Source organism: Teleopsis dalmanni, chromosome X (assembly GCF_002237135.1).
Source record: "Teleopsis dalmanni isolate 2A chromosome X, ASM223713v2, whole genome shotgun sequence".
In the NCBI taxonomy this organism is placed as follows: Eukaryota; Metazoa; Arthropoda; class Insecta; order Diptera; family Diopsidae; genus Teleopsis; species Teleopsis dalmanni.
In genome coordinates, this window is record NC_051848.1 from 64396444 (window position 1) to 64412275 (window position 15832).

A 15832-nucleotide genomic window follows, 5' to 3' on the forward strand; every position below is an offset into this window, starting at 1 on the left:
CTAAATGCCATACCTGCACGGGTCTACGAAAATTGTATGGAAGATTGGGTTAAGCGTTGGCATATGTGTATTGCTTCTGAAGGATATAAAATAAATTTGGAATAAAATTTAAATTTGTGTGTTTTATTTACAAAATCCGAGTACTTTTTGAACAGAAGGTATTTGTTTATATATTATATGCATATTTATGTAATTTTACGAAAATATGCGCTATAACATGACATATAACAATTGCATATGCAAATTGCAAATGCATAAAAATATCTGCTCTACTTATACATGTAGCACTATTGTGAATGGAAAGTTAATTGTGAATTCAGAACAAAATAAAAGTTTGACAATTTCTTTGTTTTCTAAGTAAAAGCACTTGTTCTTTAGCAGTGCATTGTAAAAAGTGTCTATAAAAATATGGATATTAATATTGCACTGATCAAAGCCATCAAAAAACATCCAGTGATATATGAGAAAAATGGTCCGTTAGGAAAAACAATGGCAGTTTGGAAGGAAATGGAAAAAATGTTTGGAAGACCAAGTAAAGATGAACTGAATTATTTTTAGCTTACATTGCTTTAATAAATGTTTTAATTTCAGAAAAAATTATAAGGGACCACTGGCATGGGTTACTCCAAAATTTTTGCGAAAATTTTGATTTTAAATATGGTGATGAAATGTCTTTCTTGTTACCTCATTTAGGTATTGAGGGTGTTCGCACAAGAAAGGAATGGCCACATGCAATAGCTTTGGAATTTAATATAACTGAGGAAGATATCAGTGAAATGGATGTTCAAAAAGAGCCCTTATATATGAAGCACAAAACTGATTGCAAGATAGAAAAAGTTATTGTAATTAAACATCATGGAATTAGTAAACGTCTATCGGGAATCGCACCGCAGTTTGACAATGCTAAGAAACCGAAATTAATGGATACAGTGGAAAAGGACGATAAGCAAAAAACTGTTGGCGCAGATTCCATAAACATCGATATTGAGGATGACATATTTTTAAAGATATTGGCTTCAAAGATAAATGATATGGACACTGAAACGAAGCTGAAAACCAAAGAGGACATATTACGCATTATGTTTCCTTAAAATCTTTGTTCTAATAATTTATTAAAAAATCAACAAACAATTTTTTTTTTATTAAAGTTAATTTCAATTGTTCGAAATTTATTATGTTGTTACTGATAGTGTCTATGAGTCTATATGAGAAGTCAGACATAATTGGATAGATTAATTAACATTCCTGTGAAGTGTCGATATGACGATATTGGTTTTTTTTATTGTAATTCATTTAATAATCTTTAGTGAATCTACTAATATTCATATAATTCCAATGTTTGTTAGTTAGTTTGGTTGCCAAAATCACAGTTCAATAGATAATACTTAACAGATAATTTATTTTCAACACCATGCTTAATACTCTTACATATCTAATCATTATTCAAACAACTGGATTATTTCTTAAAATAATGTTCGGATAAATAATTTTTAGGAAATTGTACAGCTCAGGAAGAGGTAGAAAAAAGTCACTTAGCTTTGTTAAGATGTCAATATGGTCCATACGAATAGTTTTGTAACCACATAATTCCTTCCCATAGACGGGTGGATATAAATTTACTTGAATTTATTGACTGCAGTTATCTTATTCTAAGAACGGAAAGATATCCATAATAATTTTTATTAATTTGTCGTCGTGTGAGATTTTTATAAAGTATTTTCTGAAAACATTTTTTTGATTAACTCACAAACTGAATTATAAGCTTTCTTACAACAATCAGAATAATCGTTGCCCAGAAAATGGGTAGACGAATAGACGTATGTGTTAATTGGATTCTCCTTATGTTGGTAGAGAATGTAAATTACTTATTTGATGTTGATAAAATGCTTAATCATGTAGTCTTAAATGCAAATTCTCAAAACCTCAAAGGTCGTATTATCTAAGAAGAAAATTTGAAAATGTTTTTATGGTGATATGAATATTTTTATATTATTAGAGGATTATATATGTATAAATGTGTGTATAAATGTAGTCCTTCGATTCATTGTGGAGAGAGAATTTAACTCCGCAACCGATCGATTGGTATCATTTAAGTGGAGGAATTTATTTCTGCTTTTTGAAGATATTTTTGTTTCTTCAGAAAATTCAGTATTTTGGAGTTTATATTTCTAATAATTTTAACTAAACTTATAAGAGAGCAAGGCTTAAAACTAACTAAAGAATGGTGCAACTCGGTTGGGCTGAAAATAAATCCAGCAAAAACAATCATTGTGCTATTCACTAGGAAATACAAAATAAAAAACCTCAAACCCATCCGCTTAGATGGGTTTGAAATAAAACTACAAAAGGAGGTAAAATTTTTGGGCATAATTTTAAACCAAAAATTAATATGGAAATCTCAATTCCAAGAAGTGACAAAAAAGGCAACCAAAGCCTTTATGACATGTAGATCCATCGCAGGTAAGAATTGGGGATGTACACCAAAGTCACTGCGATGGATATACACAGCAGTAATCAGACCAATGATCACTTACGGATCAACAGTCTGGCAGAACTGCACAAATCAACAAAGCATTATCAAAACACTCAACAAGGTACAACGACTTGCATGTGTAAGCATAACAGGAGTAATGAGAACATGTCCCACGTCATCAATTAAAGTACTTCTGGAACTCACTCCTCTTTATATCTATGTGCAATCACAGGCGAAGAGGGCTGCTCTAAGAGTAAATACAAACAAGGTGACTGATTTTGAAACCAACAGCAAAAAACTTGATACTTTGGCTGCACAAATCCCAGAAATTGAAATGCCAATGGACAGAATGATTGTAAAGCATAACTTTACAAAAAACTTCAAAACTGAACTTAGCAACAAAAAGAACTGGGAAGGTTTGTCTAACACCCCAAAAATAAAAGAAACGACGATAACATGGTATACAGACGGCTCTCTCACCAATGAGGGAGCTGGAGCTGGTGTTTATGGACCAGGCAAAAAATACTGGGAAGCATTAGGAAACAATACAACCATCTTTCAAGCGGAAATATACGCGATAGATAGATGCGCCAGTTTCAATCTTGAACGTAACTACCGGAACCGTAAAATTAGGAATTCAATCCAACTCAGACTGCAGATACTGCAGGGAAGAGAGAGAAATGGCATACCATGCGCTTGGGGAGTGCCCGGCACTGATGCATAAGCGAAAGAAACACCTAGGAGGGTATTTCATGGATCATAAGGATTCAAGACTGGGGAAGAGAGGATCCATACTGTCTTTCATTAAAGAAATCGGACTTGGAGAAATACTCTAACCCGACAAAGGGGCACAATAGACCTTTTAGGTCGCAGTGCACGATCCCTTACTCAATAATAATAATAATAATATAAGAGAGCAAACACAGATTAGTGCCTTGAAAAAATTAAACATCATATTGGTTTATTGAAATTTGCTATCAGACAACTTAGAAGCAAATGGATATATAGAACCATCAATGAATCTGCAAAGGTTCTATAAGTAAATGCATTTGTTTGTAATCAATCAAAACGAACAATTAGATAAACAATTAGATAAACGAAAGTTAAAAATATTTGTATTGTCAGACTTTTGAAAATCATATAGAATACATATCTGACTTACTGGAGTTAACTTGACAACAAAAGTCTTTAGAATAATCGATTTTACAGGATAAAATGATCGAATATAGAAAACGAAGCAGATCGCTTACGTGTTAGGTGGATGAATCGTTGCCTTTGCTATGAATGGTGATTACCGAAATAATATACACTGCGAAGGAATGAACCAAAGGAGTGATAGAAGAAGTTTATCAGGAGTTTTGAAAAAATCCAATCACTTTTTAAAATTCTTGCAAGCAATTTTGTAAGCGAGTGATTTTAAAGCTTTAGAGTAACTTCTCTTTATTGTGTAAGACCTTAAAACTACATATATCAGTGATATAGCAAATATTTGTTTAACTTTAAATTTTAAAATAATTTTTTTACATATTTATTGATAATTATCTAAAAGGTAGATATTCCAGTGATATTGCAAATCATTGTTTAAAGTTTAAGAGTAACTATTCTTTATAAGTTTATTGTTTATTATCTCATAAGAAGATATTCCAGGTATATTGCAAATAATTGTTTCTAACTTGCTATAATAAATTTCTTTGATTAATTAGAGAAATTTTGTTTATTATGATTTAAACTTCAATTTGAAGTGCTGTACAAAGGAAAATATACCCACATATATATATATATATATATATGTATGTATATATGCATATGTAGATTCGAACTATAAGTGCAGAGTTGATTTAAAATAATTTTGTCTTTCTCAATAACTGCAATTATGCACTTGATTGCTTATATTGGTACGTATTTAATAATAATGGAATAATTTATATAAATGTAGCATAAGCCATACAAATACACTACGATATGTAAAATAACAAGCATTTGTTGCATAAATTTATTCAGCCTTAGACTTAGCTTCAGCCGTAGCCCCAGCCTAAGCCTCAGCCTCAATCTTAGTCTTAATCTTTGTCTCAGCCTCAGTCTTAGTATCATCCTTCCAACGTCTGAACTTCTCGGTTATAGGTTTTCAACTGCATTTGCTGGAAGGATATAGTCACACACGTGCGTGTATATACATACATGCTTTAAGGAGAATAAGACCGAAACACATAAAATTATGTGGCAGAAGTGTAAAGGCAATATTCGAAACATTAATACCACTTAACGATTTAAACCTTTTGCACATGCCGCTACATACCACTCGAAAGCAGAATATAGTACTGTATGCTTTCCCAAATAAATAGTCCACAAAGTCCTTTTCCATGCATGTGGCGCACTGCCATAAATTTCCTACAATGAAATTCAGAGAAATTTATTTTTGCCAGAAATTTGCATAAAATTAAAATGAAAAGCGAAACGAAACGAAAACTTCTGCATTTTCTGCAAAACATAAAATTAACAACAAAAATAATTCACAATTTATATGCAATTGTAGAAAAATGTAGGACATACAAATTGCTTCGCACTGTTGTTTTAAATTTCGGGTAATGAAATACGAGTACATGGGCATTGCCTTTGGTTTGGTGCATAATGGAATTAATGCGAATCCTTTTGCAGATGCAAAGTTGATCCTTCTTTTTGTAAGGCTTTGTGGGCATACTTGTGTGTTGCTACTCACTTGTAACGTATCCAAGCTTTGAACAGGTGAAAGTGGTAGGGTGAGGGCTGCAACATATAACGACATTTGTCTGGTTGCCATTGGAGCATTTCAAGCCCTCAAATTATTTGATAAGTATTTCAGTAATGCTGTGTGATATTAAATCAGTCTAATGACAAATTATCAGTAAATCAAATTTATATTTGAAATATATGCTTTAAATTAATATCAATCAAAACTTATGTCAATTTCACATGCACTTATGTCAGATGCTTAGACTGTAACATGACAATATTTAAACTCTCTGACACGACATTTATTTAATTTTTATACTATTTTATTACTTCAATTAATTAATTTGAAAATATTGCATTTTTAAGTATGTATGCACATAAAACATTTGCATTTGAATTAATACACTCAGTAAAATAATTTACTTGATTTAACCAGATTTTAACTAAATCTCAGATCCTAATATTCTTACTCGACGCATTATGCTGATTTAACCATACCACATGCAAGTTTCTATATCTCCTTTACTACATGAGCTATGGGTCTGTCCGAGGAGACGGATTGTCGACTTTGCTTAGAAGCAGACGAGACTACCAGTCACATTCTCTGTGAATGCACAGCCTTGATCTGGGTAAGGAAGAGGTCACTGGGAGGAGGGCTGCTCTCTTCTTCTGACATTAGGAGGTCCTCAGCGGACGATATTTTGGCTTTCATTCGAAAAGCGGAATGTCTTCTGTTCGGTTAGGGTCAGTTGCAGCACAGAAGATCAATCTGGTCGAAGTGCTCTGCTCCATTGGGAGCTTGTACCCCGTTTATTTTTAATTCTAATTCTAAATACTACATCAGCTAAAATTTTTCCAACAAAATTATCAGGTCAATTTAATTAGTATTTGGTTAAAGCATATTTTTCTGAGTCCATACACAGTTTTTCATAGATCCGATTAGACTCGTTTCAGAAGAAACTTTATATTTTTATCAGTAAAGTATTATTTCGGCTAGTCTAATCTTATTGTTGGGATGAAAAAAAAATCCCTCCTATTTTCTCTTGTCGTGTTTCCATCTAGAGCCACCTTACTGTCGGGAGGTAGTGTCCAATCATTTTTACTTACGGATCCAAAATAAGTAGTGGTGTAGGCAGTGGAATTTTCTCAGAGAAACTGAACAAATCTTTTTATTGTCGTTCTCCGGATCATTGTACAGTTTTTCCAGTGGAAGTGATTACCATTAGGGAAGCTATAGCTTCTTGATAGTGGATAATATATTTAATATATATACATTATCAGACAGTCAAACTACAAGTTCTTGAGTTCACTCCAATTTATATTTAGAACGCTTTCTCTAATCTGTGTCGCCGATCATAACGATATTTTTCGCAATTGTAAAACAGATCGGATCACGTAAACAATCTGAACAGATCGCTGACAACATGAAAATTGTTTTTCATTTCTTTTGTGCTGATAAATGGGAATACTCAACGATATATTAGCATCGATATGCAACTTAGCCACGTTCAATTAAAAAGAAATCCAATTCTCTTATTGACTAAGATGACCCTTAGTGACTTGTGGTGGGTTTATTTACAGGTTATTGTAGATTAGATAACCATACTAGAAGATTAAATCAATTATATTTGTAGCAGCTGTGGGGAAGATGATAAAAGTGTCTCTCATCTGCTTTATCTTTGCCAGTTTATGCACGACGGCTAGTCAACACTTTAGATCTCCCTTTATTGGAGAATCTTGATCAACTTCAAGACCGCCTACAAAAAAGCATTTTAAGCTTCGCCAAATGTTTCAGATGGTTTCAAAACCCGAGTTTTTCCATCATACGGTAGCACAGTGGGGCAATAGGCGTAAGTGGATTCCTTTTGGATCGCCGATATAACTAACCTAACCCAGTCCTGTCTGTTTGTCGCACTGCCAGTGCTGTCTAAAGTTACTAAGTTTCTGAACTATTCGAATTAAAGTTTGAGCATAGTTTTTTAGATGCTGACTGTTATTATTTGACGGATTGGCTAAAAGCGGTAAAATAAGGTGCAAAATGTACATTTATTGGTTCAGAGTTTATATATAAATAGCATACAAACTGCCGATACAAATATATGTTTTTGTTAGAAAAATTTATTTATTTTCTGATTAAAGACAGCGAGAAAATTAAGTATAATTTATGGAATACCTTTCTTAATTTGCTTACGTTCAGATATTACTAATGTTTTCGCTACTAATTTAGAATTGAAGTACCCGGTAAAAACAGAATTTTCGTGGTATAAATAATATCGATCGGTTTAGATTTAGATGTAGTTGCCTTCCAAACCAATAGTTTAAATTTATATTATTTTAGGAATAACTTTTTTTTATGTTTTTACCGAAATTTGATTTTTGGTAGTAACATTACAGAACTCAAATATTCTGCATGAAATTTTACTTCAATATTATATAACTTATTTGTTTTTTCTACTCTTAACCAAGGATTAAAATGGCACAAGTTATTTTAGTTTTAATTTTTTATTCGAGACTTTTAAAAGACTTAATTTTAACTTTAATTAATTTTATTTATTCTTTTAAAGTTGATCACATTTATATAACATTATTTATTAAAAATAATTATAAAGTGATTTAATGCTGAAACATTTTTTTGAATGTTTCCAAATCAAGAGGTGGAATGTTATCCGCTTTCATCTTGGCCTCCAAAGCTAGCAGACGAAATATATAAAAGCATATCAAAAAAACTTATATTGGTATATATATACATTACCTTTTATATTGTCTTCCATTTCGTTTAAAATATTCTCTACTGCCTTTTGCTCTGTAGTGACATGATCCAATAAATTACGTTTACATATCTCCATTGTTACTTCCTTCTGTATTCCACTAGTATTTTTAATTAATTTTATTTCCTCTTTGTTCGATTTCTTTTCATCCCATTTGTGGGTCCACAAATGTGATTTAGGATCTTCATCTTTCCCAACAATATCTGTCTTTACTTTCAAAGACTTTATCGACTCCTTAACTTCGATTAAATTTCCTGTGAGATCATGAACTGTTTTTAGAACATCAGACTGATGAGTTAACACAGGTGTTTCCTTATCATATTTTATTGCTGGCAATACACCATTGAAAAGCCAATTTTCATATATTGGGCTTGATAGGTGTTTGTAGGCATGGGAAGGTCCGGGCCCATCATCAACAGCATCACAGGACTCTTTTTTATTGTTGTTTTCCTTCTTTTCTTTATCAGTTTTATCGACACATTTATAAACTCTATATCCTGGCAAATTTGGGTAACCCTGTTCTTTACGAGCTATCAAGAGATCCACAAACTCCTCACTATTAACAGATACAGGTTCTTCCGTGTGATTAGAAGAACATGTAGGATCAGCAGGATATGTAGGGTTTGTAGTTCCTTTACGCTTTCTTTGAGTTTTCGTTTTAACAGCGGCAGCATCTTTTCTCCTAACATACTTCCTCTTTGGTTTCTGATTCATAGCTTTGTCTGTTTGAGAATTAATATTTTTTCGCGGACGACCAACGCGTCTGCGTGGCGGAACTATTATAGAACTTTCCATATTATTACTACTTGTTTCATTTTTATTTAAAGAATCAAAGGAGTACCATGTGTCAGAAATTGCCATGTTCTCCTTAGTTGCATCAGTATCATTCAAAAATCCAAACGGCAGCTGAATTGTAGAATACGGTGTGGTCTCTTCGATAGTTTCCACATCAATAAAATCATCATCCTGAGTTACGTCAAATTTATTCAGAGATTCAACTGACGGGCTCATTGCAAAACCATCCAGATAGTGCAATCCTGTAGAACATTCAGTAGTTTCAAAACGAATCAAAGAATGCAATATTGGCGTCTTTTCAGAAACCTCTATGACCTCTTCATCTGTGTTAAGTTCAATTAAAGAATTAAATGATGGTGTCATTATCAAATCCGTTGTGTTCTTCTTACTACATTCAATATCAAGCAAGGAATCAAATGGTAGCATCATTACAGAACTCTCCATTTTTCTGTTAGTAGAACCGTCCATATTCTTATCATTCACCCCTATATCAATTAAAGAATCAAATGGTGGCGTCGTAACATAGTATCCTATGTTCTCCTCAGTATCATCAATATCAATAACACAATCAAATGATGGCGTTATTACAGGAGTCTTTATACACTCCTTAGTAGCTTCAATATTAGAAAAATATTTATATGATGGCACTGCTATAGAATCCTCAATATTTTCCTCAGTAGCTTTAATATCAATAAAAGAATCAAATGATGGTGCTATTATCGAACTCTGCACCTTTTCCTCACAAGGTTCAAAATCAATCAAAGAATCAAATGATGGCGTCATTATAGAACTCTTTATCTCTTTCTTAGTAACTTCAAAATTAGAGGAGAAATCAAATGATGGCATTATTACAGGAACCGTTATCTTCTCGTCAGTAGCTTTAATATCAATAAAAGAATCAAGTGGTGGTGTCATTACAGAACCCTCCATATTTTCCTCAGTTCCCTTAATATCAATAAAAGAATCAAATGATGGCGGTATTACATAATCCTCAATATTTTTCTCAGTAGGCTCAAAATCAAAAACAGACTTAAGTGGTCGTATCGTTACAGAACCCTCCACCTTTTTCTGAGTTTCTTTAATATCAATATAAGAATCAAATGATGATGTCGTTGCAGAACCCTCCATCTTTCCTTTAATATCAATATAAGAATCAAATGATGATGTCGTTACAGAACTCTCCATCTTTTCCTCAGTAGGTACAAAATCAATCAAAGTATTAAATGATGGCGTTATTACAGAACTCTTTTTCTCTTTCTCAGTAACTTTAAAATCAGAATTGGAATCAAATGGTGCTATCGTTACAGAAACCTTCATCTTCTCGGCAGTAGTTTTAATATCAACAGAAGAATCAAGTGGTGGTGTCTTTACAAAACCCTCCATATTTTCCTCAGTTTCTTCAATATCAATAAAAGAATCAAATGATGACGGTATAACAGAATCCTCAATATTTTCTTCGGAAGATTCAAAATCAATAAAAGAATTATATAATGGTGTCGTTACAGAACCCTCCACCTTTCTCTCAGTTTCTTTAATATCAATATAAGAATCAAATGATGGTGTCGTTGCAGAACCCTCCATCTTTTCCTCAGTAGGTACAAATTCAATCAAAGAATCAAATGATGGCGTTATTATAGAACTGTTTTTCTCTTTCTCAGTAACTTCAAAATCAGAAAACGAATCAAGTGGTGGTGTCGTTACAGAACCTTCCATCTTTTCCTCAGTTCCCTCAATATCAAAAATGGACTTAAGTGGTCGTATCATTACAGAACCCTCTACATTTTTCTCAGTTCCTTTAATATCAATCAAAGAATCAAATGATGGCGGTATTATTGAATCCTCAATATTTTCCTCAGTTCCCTCAATATCAAACATAGACTTAAGTGGTCGTATCGTTACAGAACCGTCCATATTTTTCTCAGTTTCTTTAATATCAATAAAAGAATTAGAGGATGATGTCTTTACAGACCACTCCATTTTTTCCTCAGTAGATACAATATTAATCAAAGAATCAAATGATGGCGTTATTAGAGAACTCTTTATGTCTTTCTCAGTAATTTCAAAATCAGAAAACGAATCAAGTGGTAGTGTCGTTACTGAAGCCTCCATATTTTTCTCAGTTCTGTTAATTTTAATAAAAGAATCAAATAATGGTGTCGTTGCAGTACTCTCAGTATTTTCCTCAGTTCCCTCAATATCAAAAATGGACTTCAGTGGTCGCATCGTTACAGAACCCTCCATATGTTTCTCACTTTCTTTAATATCAATAAAAGAATTAGACAAAGGTGTATTTACAGACCACTCCATTTTTTCCTCAGTAGAAACAAAATCAATCAAAGAATCAAATGATGGCGCCATTATAGATTTCTTTATGTCTTTCTCAGTAACTTCAAAATCAGAAATGGAATCAAGTGGTGGTGTCGTTACAGAACCCTCCATCTTTTCCTTAGTTTCCTCTATATCAAAAATAGATTTAAGTGGTCGTATCGTTACAGAACCCTCTACACTTTTCTCAGTTTCTTTAAAATCAATAATAGAATCAAATGATGATGTCGTTGCAGAACCCTCCATCTTTTTCTCAATAGGTACAAAATCAATCAAAGAATCAAATGATGGTGTTATTATAGAATTCTTTTTCTCTTTCTCAGTAACTTCAAAACCAGAAAAGGAATTATGTGGTGGTGTTTCAGAAGTCTCCATATAATTAGTTCCCTCAATATCAATAAAAGAATCAAATGAAGGTGTCGTTAGAGAACTCTGAATATTTTCTTCTATAGGTTCAAAATCAAAAATAGACTTAACTGGTCGTATCGTTACAGAACCCTCTACATTTTTCTCAGTTCCGTCAATATCAATAAAAGAATCAAATGATGATGTCGTTACAGAACCCTCCACCTTTTTCTGAGTTTCTTTAATATCAATATAAGAATCAAATGATGATGTCGTTGCAGAACCCTCCATCTTTCCTTTAATATCAATATAAGAATCAAATGATGATGTCGTTACAGAACTCTCCATCTTTTCCTCAGTAGGTACAAAATCAATCAAAGTATTAAATGATGGCGTTATTACAGAACTCTTTTTCTCTTTCTCAGTAACTTTAAAATCAGAATTGGAATCAAGTGGTGCTATCGTTACAGAAACCTTCATCTTCTCGTCAGTAGTTTTAATATCAATAGAAGAATCAAGTGGTGGTGTCTTTACAAAACCCTCCATATTTTCCTTAGTTTCCTCAATATCAATAAAAGAATCAAATGATGACGGTATAACAGAATCCTCAATATTTTCTTCGGAAGATTCAAAATCAATAAAAGAATTATATAATGGTGTCGTTACAGAACCCTCCACCTTTCTCTCAGTTTCTTTAATATCAATATAAGAATCAAATGATGATGTCGTTGCAGAACCCTCCATCTTTTCCTCAGTAGGTACAAATTCAATCAAAGAATCAAATGATGGCGTTATTATAGAACTGTTTTTCTCTTTCTCAGTAATTTCAAAATCAGAAAACGAATCAAGTGGTGGTGTCGTGACAGAACCTTCCATCTTTTCCTCAGTTCCCTCAATATCAAAAATGGACTTAAGTGGTCGTATCATTACAGAACCCTCTACATTTTTCTCAGTTCCTTTAATATCAAGAAATGAATCAAATGATGGCGGTATTATTGAATCCTCAATATTTTCCTCAGTTCCCTCAATATCAAACATAGACTTAAGTGGTCGTATCGTTACAGAACCGTCCATATTTTTCTCAGTTTCTTTAATATCAATAAAAGAATTAGATGATGGTGTCTTTACAGACCACTCCATTTTTTCCTCAGTAGATACAATATTAATCAAAGAATCAAATGATGGCGTTATTAGAGAACTCTTTATGTCTTTCTCAGTAATTTCAAAATTAGAAAACGAATCAAGTGGTAGTGTCGTTACTGAAGCCTCCATATTTTTCTCAGTTCTGTTAATTTTAATAAAAGAATCAAATAATGGTGTCGTTGCAGTACTCTCAGTATTTTCCTCAGTTCCCTCAATATCAAAAATGGACTTCAGTGGTCGCATCGTTACAGAACCCTCCATATGTTTCTCACTTTCTTTAATATCAATAAAAGAATTAGACAAAGGTGTATTTACAGACCACTCCATTTTTTCCTCAGTAGAAACAAAATCAATCAAAGAATCAAATGATGGCGCCATTATAGATTTCTTTATGTCTTTCTCAGTAACTTCAAAATCAGAAATGGAATCAAGTGGTGGTGTCGTTACAGAACCCTCCATCTTTTCCTTAGTTTCCTCTATATCAAAAATAGATTTAAGTGGTCGTATCGTTACAGAACCCTCTACACTTTTCTCAGTTTCTTTAAAATCAATAATAGAATCAAATGATGATGTCGTTGCAGAACCCTCCATCTTTTTCTCAATAGGTACAAAATCAATCAAAGAATCAAATGATGGTGTTATTATAGAATTCTTTTTCTCTTTCTCAGTAACTTCAAAACCAGAAAAGGAATTATGTGGTGGTGTTTCAGAAGTCTCCATATAATTAGTTCCCTCAATATCAATAAAAGAATCAAATGAAGGTGTCGTTAGAGAACTCTGAATATTTTCTTCTATAGGTTCAAAATCAAAAATAGACTTAACTGGTCGTATCGTTACAGAACCCTCTACATTTTTCTCAGTTCCGTCAATATCAATAAAAGAATCAAATGATGATGTCGTTACAGAACTCTCAATATTTTCCTCAGTTTCCTCAATATCAAAAATAGACTTAAGAGGTCGTATCGTTACAGAACCCATCACATTTTTCTCACTTTCTTTAATATCAAGAACCGAATTAAATAATGACGGTATAACAGAATCCTCAATATTTTCTTCAGTTCCCTCAATATCAAAAATAGACTTACGTGGTCGTATCGTTACAGAACTCTTCATATTTTTCTCAGTTTCTTTAATATCAATAAAAGAATTAGAGGATGATGTCTTTACAGACCACTCCATTTTTTCCTCAGTAGATACAATATTAATCAAAGGATCAAATGATGGCGTTATTATAGAACTGTTTATGTCTTTCTCAGTAAGTTCAAAATCAGAAATGGAATCAAGTGGTAGTGTCGTTACAGAACCCTCCATATTTTTCTCAGTTCCGTTAATATCAATAAAAGAATCAAATGATGGCGGTATTTCAGAATCCTCAATATTTTCTTCGGTAGATTCAAAATCAAGAAAAGAATTATATGATGGTGTCGTTATAGAATCCTTAATCTTTTCCTCAGTAGGTACAAAATTAATCAAAGAATTAAATGATGCCGTTATTATTGAACTCTTTTTATCTTTCTCAGTAACTTCAAAATCAGAAATGGAATCAAGTGGTGGAGTCGTTACAGAACTCTCCATCTTATTCTCAGTTTCCTCTATATCAAAAATAGACTTAAGTGGTCGTATCGTTACAGATCCTCCTACCTTTTTCTTAGATTCTCTAATATTAATTAAAGAGTTAAATGATGGTGGTATTACAGAGTCCTCAATATTTTCGTCAGTTCCCTCAATATCAAAAATAGACTTAAGTGGTCGTAACGTTACAGAATCCTCCATATTTTTCTCAGTTTCTTTAATATCAATGTAAGAATCAAATGATGATGTCGTTACAGAACCCTTAATCTTTTCCTCAGTAGGTACAAAATCAATCAAAGTATTAAATGATGGCGTTATTATTGAATTCTTTTTCTCTTCCTCAGTAACTTCAAAATCAGAAATGGAATCAAGTGGTGGTGTAGTTACAGAACCCTTCATCTTTTTCTCAGTTTCCTCTATATCAAAAATAGACTTAACTGGTCGTATGATTACAGATCCCTCCACCTTTTTCTGAGTTTCTTTAATATCAATAATAGAATTGAATGATGATGTCGTTACAGAACTTTCAAAATTTTCCTTAGTACTCTCAATATCAAAAATGGACTTAAGTGGTGTTGTCGTTACAGAGCCCTTCACCTTTTTTTCAGTCACTTTGATATTAATTGAAAGATTGGATGGTGGTGTTACTACAGAACTCTCAATGTTCTCCTCAGCACCTTGAACTTTACTTAGAAATTTATGGGGTGGCTTTTTTGCAGAGTCTTCTATGTTCTCCTTAGTAGGGTCAATTATGCGTAGAGGATCAGACGGTGTGCCCATTTCTGAATGCTCAATGTTCTCTTCAGTTGCGGTAATTTTATTAAAAAAAAATATATTAAAAAATATATATTTATATTAACAAAATAATAAAAAATTAAATAGAATGGTAAGAATGCAATAAATACTGCAATATAAGTGATTAAAGAACTTACGCATTTTAAAAGCCTTTTTTTTCACAAATTATTCAAATCAAAACGCAAGAATGATATGACTAGAAGAATATCAAATGACAATTATTAGCTCAGATTTTTAACAATGTTTCTCAAATTTTTATTTCCAAAATGTACTAGATTACTGTAAATAGTTCTGTCATGGCAGTGTTTCAAGTGGGAAAGAATAATTTCTTGTATGTTATACGAATATTAGGTCATATGGCTATATGTGAATATATATAATATTATAAATATATATGTATATATGATTTGGTGACACACTGATGAGGTTAATTTACTATATAAAAAAATATAAATTTATAAAATAACATTAAAAAAATTAAACAAAAAATGTGTAATTATATTCCATCTCATGAAAAGCTGGCTTGGCATATGTGAGATAAATAATTCAATGTAAATGAACAATTGTAAATAAAGATTATGATTCAAAACTAATTACATAGTTTATAATAATTTGATTAAGTTTGGAAATAAAATATTTATTTAGGATGTGTGAGTATTATTTAAAATTTTGAAAAATTTTAAATCTATGTTTTATAAACGAAAATGACTTCAAGGTATAGTTGGTTGATTATAACGGCAAGTCAACAGATACTCTCTCCGGTGACCACATTTATTTTACTACCAAGTCAGTATCAAGAAAGAGTAAAAAAGAATATGAAAACTAAATCTCACTTGATGAGTTTAGTTAAATTAATTGTTCTTTCGTCTTTACTGATGAACTCTCTAACAAACCTTTAAAAAATATA

At 32.2% G+C, this 15832-nt stretch overlaps 2 protein-coding genes across 2 annotated transcripts; one reads left to right on the forward strand and one right to left on the reverse strand.

Annotated features, from left to right (window-relative positions):
* Positions 1-365: 365 nt before the first annotated feature.
* On the forward strand, positions 366-1118 carry LOC119662176. Its single transcript, XM_038071739.1, has 2 exons — positions 366-532; positions 592-1118. Exons 1-2 carry the CDS (start codon positions 409-411, stop codon positions 1089-1091), a joined length of 624 nt encoding a protein of 207 aa, XP_037927667.1. The 5' UTR covers positions 366-408; the 3' UTR covers positions 1092-1118.
* Positions 1119-7795: 6677 nt separating this feature from the next.
* LOC119688502 (mucin-3A-like) lies at positions 7796-15177 on the reverse strand. The gene is made up of 3 exons (XM_038103179.1): positions 15063-15177; positions 7935-14930; positions 7796-7872 (listed from the first exon to the last, which is right to left on the reverse strand). Exons 1-3 carry the CDS (start codon positions 15064-15066, stop codon positions 7796-7798), a joined length of 7077 nt encoding a protein of 2358 aa, XP_037959107.1. The 5' UTR covers positions 15067-15177.
* Positions 15178-15832: the final 655 nt, after the last annotated feature.